At 46.7% G+C, this 9,987-nt stretch overlaps 1 protein-coding gene across 1 annotated transcript in view; it reads left to right on the plus strand.

Annotated features, from left to right (window-relative positions):
* The window catches only part of DNAJC5B (DnaJ heat shock protein family (Hsp40) member C5 beta), a 39,056-nt gene that overhangs the window by 21,713 nt on the left and 7,356 nt on the right, over positions 1-9,987 (plus strand). The window contains exons 2-3 of the mRNA XM_026659707.1: positions 5,132-5,345; positions 7,768-7,810. Coding sequence (XP_026515492.1) covers positions 5,132-5,345; positions 7,768-7,810 — 257 coding nt within the window. The remainder of the gene's footprint in view (positions 1-5,131; positions 5,346-7,767; positions 7,811-9,987) is intronic.

A 9,987-nucleotide genomic window follows, 5' to 3' on the forward strand; every position in this document is an offset into this window, starting at 1 on the left:
CCCCCCCCCCCCCCGGCTCCGGACCCCTTACCATTAGGCTCCTAGCAGCATGTTCTGCTCCGCGCATGGGTGGCAGGTTTGTAGAAATTTTGGTGGTGCCCAGAACCTGCCCCCCCAACTCCGCCCCCCACCTGCCTAAGGCTCTGGGAGGGAGTTTGGGTGGGGGGAGGAGGTCTGGGGTGCAGGTCCTGGGCTGGGGATCAGGGTGCAGGAGGGGTGCAGGGTGCAGCCTCTGGGATGGAGTTTCGGTGGGGAAGGGGGTCTGGGGTGCAGGCTCTGGGATGGAGTTTGGCTGCAGGGTGCAGGCTCCGGGCTGGGGCAGGGGGTGGGTGTGCAGGAGGGGGGGAGGGGTGCAGGCTCTGGGAGGGAGTTTGGGGTCTGGAAGGGGTGTGTGGGAAGGGGAGGGGGTGCATGCTCTGGGAGGGGGTTTGGGGATAGGAGGGGGTGCAGGGGTGAGGGCTCTGGGGCTGAGGATGAGGGGTTCATGATGCAGGAGGGGTTTCAGGGCTGGGGCAGAGGATTAGGGTGCGGGGGGATGAGGGCTCTGGCTCTGACTTGGGGATGAGGGGTTCACGATGCAGGAGGGGTCTCAGGGCTGGGGCAGAGGATTAGGGTGCGGGGGGATGAGGGCTCTGGCTCTGGCTTGCGGATGAGGGGTTCACAATGCAGGAGGGGTCTCAGGGCTGGGGCAGAGGATTAGGGTGCGGGGGGACGAGGGCTCTGGCTGGGCCTGGGGATGAGGGGTTTGGGGTGTGGGAGGGGGCTCAGGGCTTGGCCAGAGGGTTGAGGTGTGGGGTGAGGGCTGTGGGGCTGAGGATGAGGGGTTCATGATGCAGGAGGGGGCTCAGGGCTGGGGCAGAGGATTAGGGTGCGGGGGGATGGGGGTTCATGATGCAGGAGGGGGCTCAGGGCTGGGGCAGAGGATTAGGGTGCGGGGGGGATGAGGGGTTCATGATTCAGGAGGGGCTCAGGGCTGGGGCAGAGGATTAGGGTGCAGGGGGATTGGGGCTGGGGATGAGGGGTTTGGGGCATTGGAGAGGCTCAGGGCTAGGGCGGAAGGGCAGGGTAAGGGCAGCCTGCCCTGCCATTAGGGGATTGGGGGCACTAGGACCCTGGGGCAGCAGACAGCAGGCACACCGGCAGCACAAGCAGGCATGGGAGAGGCGCGCGCCGCTTTCCTCCAGGCAGGGACGCAGCGGGGTGGGGGGGAGACCTGTGGGGGGAGGGGTGGCAGGCGGGGGCCGGGGAAGAGACCCAGCTCCAGATATTTGTGGAGCAGCAGAGCCCCCAGCCCTGAATATTCCTGGAGCCTGGCTCCAGGGGAGGGGGGAGGGGCCGGCGGCTTGCTGCGCCGGGGAGAGTGGAGCCATTTGCCCACCCCTGCATTAGGGTGTGCCTGGGCACACCCGGCATACCCCGTGTGCACGCCTGTGATCCCTACCTCCAGGCTGGGGATTTAGACTTGCAGTCCCTCTGCAACTCACTGTGACATAATTTCCCCCGTCTGTCCAGCAGTTGTGGTTAAGTTTTCTCCAGGGGCTACAACAGTGTATACCAACCAGCCTTCACAAAGCAAAATACATTTATTGTTAGGACAAAAGCATTAAAGAGAAAACGTACAAAAAATACAATAAAAGTTTCTATACACATGTTAAAAGCTTATCAGAGGTCACCCATCAGCCTTATGGGGCCCAGGTAAGCCAAGGACCTTCCAACTTTTCTGCAAAGGTTGTTGGGGCCCTCCTTGGACAAAATGTCCTTTTCATTTTCTGAATCATAAAGAAGGTGCGGTGTCAGTTTAAACACAGCCTTTTTATACTAAAAGCCCTTTCTTTGTTTGTTGGTCTATGGAACACCCACCTTGACCATGTACATGCAAACCACACCAGAGGGAGATAACTCTCTAGAGTTGTTTACAGTTTCAGCAACTATCCTTAATCACCCCCACTATTTTTAGCTCCTGGAGGAGCAGTGGTAACCCTCCCCTGCTGCAGTTGCAAACAATCCCTGGCCCAAGGTGATACATTAAACCATTCATAAACTTAAGACAGTATGGTCCCCCAAAGATACTGCATATGGTTGCAGTATCTGTGAGAGTGACATCAAAGTGAGAGGAAAATACTTTACTTAAATATTTTATGCATTTTTCCTGTTTGGAAATATGTCAGGTATTTAAATACCATGGTGTTGGGTGCAGTAGAAATGGAAAGACAGAGCCAAGTGCTGTCCCAGCAGAGACATAAATAAAGTTATTAGAGAGACAAGGTGAGTGAGGTAATATCTTTTATTGAACCAACTTCTGTTGCTGAGAGAGGCAAGCTTTCAAGCTCACAGAGCTCTTTTTCAGCCCAGACCTCGAAAGCTGCTCTGTTTCACCATCAGAAGTTGGTCTAATAATAGATGTTATCTCATCCACCTTCTCTCTCTAATATCCTGGGGACAACCCAGCTACAACAACACTGCATAAAGAAAGATAGGTAACTAGCTCAGCTCTTTGCTAACACAGCTAGTATTACGCGTGGAAGGTTGTAAAGGTACTTCCTGTAGAAAGCCTTATATTGTTGATTTGATTCTAGCTTGAAGGAGAATTGAGGTTTTTTTGCATTCAGATCCTGGTAACAGATACAATAACAGGAACAATATAAGAACCTGAACAGAATAGTTAGAAACATATAGAAAATTACATGAGCATGCATCCTCCACGGACAGGGCCGGCTCTAGGATTTTTGCCGCCCAAAGCAAAAACAATTTTGGCTGCCCCCCCCCCCCGTTTTTTAATTACCCCACCCCCGGCCCCGCCTCAACTCCGCCCCTTCTCCAAATCCCCAGCCCTGCCTCCTCCCCCCAGGCTCTCAAGCCTGGGAGGGAGGGGGAGCAGCGGCGCGCGAAACAGTAGTTTCGCACGCCGCGGCTGCTCGGGATCTCCCCCTCCCTCCCAGGTTTGAGAGCCTGGGAGGGAGGGGGAGCAGCGGCGCGTGAAACAGTAGTTTCGCACGCCGCGGCCGCTCGGGATCTCCCCCTCCCTCCCAGGCAGCAGCAGCGGAGGTGAGCTAGGGCGGCCGGGGCACATCGTTAGGGGCGGCATTCTGGCGCCGGCCATGCTGCCCCTAAAAATGTGCTGCCCCAAGCACCAGCTTGTTTTGCTGGTGCCTAGAGCCGGCCCTGTCCACGGAGAGGCCCCAGGGAAGATTCTAGCTAGTTCTACAGTGAAGCAGAGAGAAAATTTAGGAATAAAATTGCCTTCATTACTCTCATAAAGTTTCTTCTTTGGTATAAGAAGACAGTGGTTGTTTCTGTAATTCAGCCTGTGATCATGAATAGATGACAAAGTTGTAAAAAAAGCCTGACCCCTGTCTATGCTATCATTGTAGTCAATGGAATTTCTCCAGAATTTCTCACTGGTGTAAATGAGATCAGAATCTGGCCCAGTGTGTGCATGTTGAGCTATAAACATGTGGACACTCCAGTTACCCTATTACCACCTCTGTCATATACTAGCCAGGTTAGTGTTTACATTTTTATGAACGTACCATCTTCTATCTAGACATAGTAACATGGTATCCAGTACTTGCACTTATCTAATTTCCTTTGGTATTGACATCAGACACTGTCTCTAGACTTACACTGCATTTCCCATGAGATCATAGTAACAGTATTAACTCATTTCAAGGGAATAAGGGAAGTTTAACACTGTGTAAAAGCATATATGAAGAGAAATAGCGGAAGCACGGGTTCAGTAGCTACTTGACAGCAATTTGTAAATGGGTCAAAAGTTTTTATTCAAAGCATCGAATGAGGTCAGCCCACTTTAAAGACCAACCCCCTGCAATTTCATTATTTTAAAAACAAGGGGCCCAATTCACAGTTGTTATACACCTTTAGTCATTTACATCAGAGCAAAGTGGATGTAAAATGCTACCAGATCCAAACAGTAGCATTTTAAACCCAATTTGCACCAGTGTAAAATATTGTATATGGTATAGGCAATGGTGAATCAGGTCCAAAGATTGCTTTTGCCTGGAGCTTGGCAAAAGGACATTTGAAACTGACTCTATTCAAAACCACTATTGTTTTCCCATTCTGTTCTTCAGAAGGATGCTCCCATTCTATTGGAGCTCCTGAATTTCTTTTTCTTTACTGTTGTTAGGGTTTCTGAAAGCCTACCTCCTGTATATAATACCTTGAGGTATCTATTGATCCATGAGATCATCAAAATATGTTGTATAGTATTTCCCTTCCTTTAAGGAAGGTAATTTTGAGGGAATTGAAAAGTTGTTATATTTGATACATTTGCTTTAAAACTGACTTATTAAAATCATTTTTGGAAAGAAGAATCAGAATCTGTGTTTTTAGCATGTATCAATTTTCTGCCTAGAAGGTTTTGTAACTGACAAGGTATCAATGCCTAACACATATTAAATAAAATATAAAACATAGAGTCAGCCTTAACTACAGCAGTGCCATGTTAAGGGAAGACTTCTCTTTTCTCTCACATTAGAGCGATACTTAAGGGCCTCACAAAACTTCCTCTGACTTCAGTGGAAGCAAGACTGGGCTTGTAATCTCTACAGTTAAAGAAAAATTATGCCCCTTTTCCTCAGATGGAAAGTCAAAAAGTTTGAGAGGTAAGAAGCCCATGTCTTTACAAATTAAGTGTAAGGTGTATTTTAAGGGTGACCTCCTGGCCCTATTTAATGCATTGTGACTTTTGCCACTGACTGCAATGGGGCCAGCATTTTACCCTAAAGGTAAAATTACTCCAAGTGTTACAAATGTCAATACAGCCATGTGTATTATTTCTACTGAGGAAAGGACGTTTATTTAATATTTATCCCTATTTAGGAGAATATTTATTATTTTTCTTTCAAAAACTCTCCTATTCACCTTGCTGCCATCTTTCAAATCTGTCTTAGAAACCTACCTCTTTCTGTCGTCTTTGCACCATTATCCATTATCAGTTGCTATAGAGCCTCGCACTGACATCCTCTCATTTAGCTCATGCTACAGTAAAGCTGTAACTAACAAGACTCAGGCCAGACCTTCTGCTCAGAACAAAAATGCATCAACTAAAATATTTTGTAAATATTTATAGCAAAAACGCTCTTTTCCTTCTCTTTCTTTCATGTTTAAGAAAATTGGCTCTGAAATATCATCCTGACAAGAATCCTGACAATCCAGAGGCTGCTGAAAAATTTAAAGAGATCAACAATGCTCATGCAATACTGACTGACCTGTCCAAGAGAAACATATACGATAAGTATGGATCATTAGGGCTATATGTGGCGGAACAATTTGGAGAAGAAAATGTTAATGCATACTTCATGCTTTCAAGCTGGTGGGCAAAGGTGAGTGGGTAAAATAAAATCCTCTATTCTCTTTTTAAAAATGTACTGAGCAAGCTAGGAAATCATGCAGTCTTCTACCCTAGTTTGGCCCTGGTTCTGCAAAGTGTTCCATGTGAGTGGACCTTTACACTCATGTGGAGTCCCATGGGAGTTCATGGGGCTCTGCATGGGACTAGGAGTCCCCCGATGCAAAACAATTTTGAGGATCAGGGCCTTAAGTCATAGCAACTTCATTAAACAATGGCATGTATTGAATGATTAGAAACTGGCAAAAATATAATTAAGCACCTCTCCAGAAAAGTGCTAATGAAGGATTTTTCCTTTAATTTACTAAATAATTAAATACACTTCATGTCTGGTAACACTTAGAGGCATAAATTATATTTGAAACTGGAGCTCCAGGTTAATTTTGATTTTCTTTTCAGTAATGACTAAATAAAAATGACTCATTGCTCAAAAATGAGAAGTCCTACTTGTGTGACAACCAGCTAATAAGTTACCGTACAAATTTAGCCATGTTCTTTGCTATATATAGCACACAGCATACGTAAGCAATAATAATACATAACACAGTGTGTGATTATGGTGTCATATATGTGCACCTTGGGTACATTGTGAGGGGGCAGGGGAAAGGAAGTGGAAGAAGAGGTGAGAACTGCGGAGTGGAGGAAGAAAGTAGGAAAGGGAGAGCATGATACCTCAAGTCAGCAAATTGAACGAGGAAAACCCCCTGGTGGGGATTCTGATGACATAAGAGCTCGGTTCATTTGGTTTATTATGTAACTGTAATCCTTTGCTATTTATGTATATATTGCAAACCCTAGCATTGCAATCAGTGTGTCAGTGAATGTAACAAGCCTATGACATCACAAATGTGGAAAATCCCACACTTTGGATTTTATTCTTACTGCTATTTCCAGCAACAAAATGTTGGGGCAGCAAAGAGTCCATTGGAATAAATAGAAAAATTATCTTTATGTGAACCAAATACACTGTGATGACAGGAGAAATGACAGATCTGATTTAGGAACATGGGAATCTCCATCCTGGATCAGACCAGTGGTCCATCTAGCTCAGTATCCTGTCTCGAACAGTGGTCAGTGCAAGGTCAGTTCCATGTGTCTGGGAAAGCATACTTTATATACTACTTCAGGTGGGAATAGAAGCAGCTCAAATACAAATTAATGGACTACATTTTCAAAACTGGGCAGCTAAATCATAGTGGCAAAATTTGTATCCACACCAGCAAAAACTGAAGATGGACCTGAACCACATCTCCATTCTGAACTCCCAACACTTTACAGCTGGCTCCTATTTCTCTGGCAGCAAATTTGCACCGGCTGTGGCTGCTGACTCCTGCTGTGTCCTGGACTTCCTTCACTATTGATTGCTTCTACTACTGCCACCTGCTGTGTCAATCTTCCTTCTCTTTGCTCTCAGCTACCCTCTCCTCAGCCTCCTTGTCCCCATCTCTGAGCACAGGGAGTCATTGGCTAAGAAGGGAGAGAAGAGAAGAGACACTGATAAATCCGCTAGCAGCAGCATCAGGTGAGCCACTCCCTTGACTCAGATTACGCGAATATGGATGTGAAATGGACGTGGGTATGAGAATAGGAACAGAGACAACAGCAGCAGCAGCAACCTTGACCAACAAGAAGAGTAGAGGAGAGCATAGGGTGCAGCTGAAAAATCTTTAGGCTGTATGAAGGCAGGGAGAGCAATTGCTGGGTTTGTTTTGGGCTGCTATGTTCTGGAGGTATGGAAGGATTTGTTATGGAGCCTGTGTAAAATTCATTACATTGCATATTGCAGAACCTCCTATGAAAAATGTACCACAACAATCTGAGGTACTTATGTATCATCCCTCCCAGATTGTCACAGGGTGGTCTCTCCATTGCCACTAAACCAAAGTTTTCCCATTTCCACAGTATAAGCAGGTCAACAAAGGCTCCTCTCAAGTTGAGTCCAGCCATTTTCCCACGTGCCTAGCCATACCTTTCCTCTTCCACCTCTTATACCCAATAAGCTAGGCCCTGTAGTGAATGAGTCTATTTCGGGCCTTATACTGCCACTTATTGCCATAGTGTCTGTCCCAGTGGCATCTGATCCCCAGTCTGAGTCATACTTCTGTAAAGCCAACAGGAAAACAAGTTAGTGGGCCACAGTTCTTGCTGGTTACACTCCTCCTATACTTCTCAGGGCCCTGATAGGCAGTGTATCCCATCACACTCAGAAGATACTAAGTGGTGGCACAAGTCATTAAATGTAAGGAAATTAAAATTGAAGGTGAAGTGCAAATCAAAAATGACTGTTGAGTTAAGCCCAGAATTCTTTGAAGGCTTAACCAAACTGGGATAGTGGGGCCATTTTACAAAGAAAAAAGCTTTAACTAATATTTCATAATTCCTTTTTTTCCCTTAAGGGCTTGTCTATACACAGTGATTGTGCCACTTTAACTACATCAGGTTGAAATCAGTATAGTTAAAGTGGTACAACTCCCTAGTGTAGACACAATTATACTAGTATAAAGGTGTTTATACTGACATATCTTATTCCCTTAAATTTAGGGAAATAATCTATGCCATTTTAAAGAACCTTTATATGGGTATAACTGCATTCACACTTGGGAGTGTGTGTACCAATTTATCTGTTTTTCAGTAAAAAGTCACACCCTAACCCAAATAGTTAAACCAGTACAAAATCTAGGTTTGCTGTGAAAGAAGGCACAGCATTTTGAAATAACTTCAACTCAGCATAAATCTGGCCAGTCTTTTGAAAACATCTGGAGGTATTTGTGCGCTTAACCTGGTACAGGTATTACCATTGGCCTTGAGCCTCAACACTTGCTCAGATGGTTAACTTTAAACATGTGAATCATTCCCCTGACTTCAAATGGGCCATAATTGCACCCATGCTAACATTTCATCATTTAATTCACATAGTCACTTCCATACTATTAACCTGATACCTATCCTCACACATGTCACAATCCTGCGATGGATTTGGGGTGGTGGAGGGGAGATTGTTTTATTATTAATTAATATTATTATCAAGCCATATATTTTATTTTTGAATACATTAAACTATTGGTGAGAGCACTTTTCCTGAGTTAAGCTGTATGTGTTAAATCATTCTTGACAGTGGCCTTTTAACTATAATCTATTCTAAGGGCTAAATTGAGCCTCCTTGATGAAAGCAGATTTGTGCCTGAAGGCCATAGGATCTGCACTGACCAAGGAAGCCTGATTCTCCTCTACATACACCTGAGTAACTTCACTTGATTTATCCCAGTATGTGCGAGAGGAAAATTAAATGTTTCATCTTAGCCACTCCAGCCTTTGGACTCCTTATTTTGTTTCTTTTTTCTCATATACTTGGCTATTATCAACACTCTATCAATGAATAAGAATTTACACAGAAATCTACTGTAATGAACCATTTTTAAGGGAGGTGGGGGTTTTGCACTATGTTTGGAATTTCTGGAAGGCCTCACTCAGCACTCACAACTGGGGCCAGATTTGCAAGAGTCCAGCATATTGGGTGGATGTTGGGTGCTGAACCCTTGAAAATCTAGCCATAAATGTCATAATGACAGAGGGTGGGTGGGGTGGTGAGTGGTCTGGAAATCTGCCCCATATTTAGGTTTTTGAGTGGCAGCTAAACTCTTGACAATTTGGCTCTGATTGTGGGTGTGTAGCACTTTACTCCTGGGGAATTCTGCACCACTGCATGTGCACAGAATTCATGTCCCCCGCAGATTTCTTCACTTCCCTCACAGAAAAATGACTTTCTGACAGGGAAGCAAAGGGAAGCTGCAAGAGCAGTTATGCACCACTCCCTAGCTATGCAGGTACATTGTTTAAGGCACCCAGAGCAGCCATCGGAGAGGTAAATCACCACAGGGCTTGGGACACCCCAGGTAGTGGCTCCTACCCTGAGCTGGGATCAGCTGCTAGTTCTGGCTGGGCTGGAGACGGCGGAGGATGGGATTTCCTCTTCCCCTGCAAGGAGTGGTTTGGGCTGTGTCAGACCCACCCCCAGAAACCTCCCCCAGCTGCAGGAAGCTCAGCATCATCCCCTGCTTCCTGCCCCCATCGCTCCTCAGCTACAGGGGGAGGTGTCACTGTATGGGGAGCTGCTCCCCCATCCACCCAACCCCCATGCAACTGAACCTCCCATACCCAGACACCCCACCAAGCCTCTCCCCGTACACCCAGACCCCCCCCCAGCCTTTCATACTCAAACCCCACCCCACTGAACCTCAACTCCTGCCTCTGGACCCCCAACCCTGCACCCAGACTACCTCCCACTAAACTCCCTGCACTCAAACCCCCATCCTGATGAGCCCCACTCCCCAGCACCACCCTGAGCCCCCACATCCAGGCCCTCATGCCACTGACCCCCAACTAGCTGCACCCAGACCCCCAGCCCACCAAGTCCCACTTTCCCAGCACCCAGACCCCCCTGCTGAGACCCCCACACCCAGACCTCTCTGCTGAGCCCCAACCATTTTCACCTGGAAGCCCCTGCAGAGTCCCATTGCCCCTGCGAGCCTCTTTGCATGCAGATCCACCCCACACTTAGACCCCCCCACTGAGCTGCCTGCACCCAGATTGTTCCACACAGAATCCTCTCACCCCAC

The sequence above is a fragment of the Terrapene carolina genome, unplaced genomic scaffold (assembly GCF_002925995.2).
Source record: "Terrapene carolina triunguis isolate 2854851 unplaced genomic scaffold, T_m_triunguis-2.0 Scaffold58, whole genome shotgun sequence".
In the NCBI taxonomy this organism is placed as follows: Eukaryota; Metazoa; Chordata; order Testudines; family Emydidae; genus Terrapene; species Terrapene triunguis.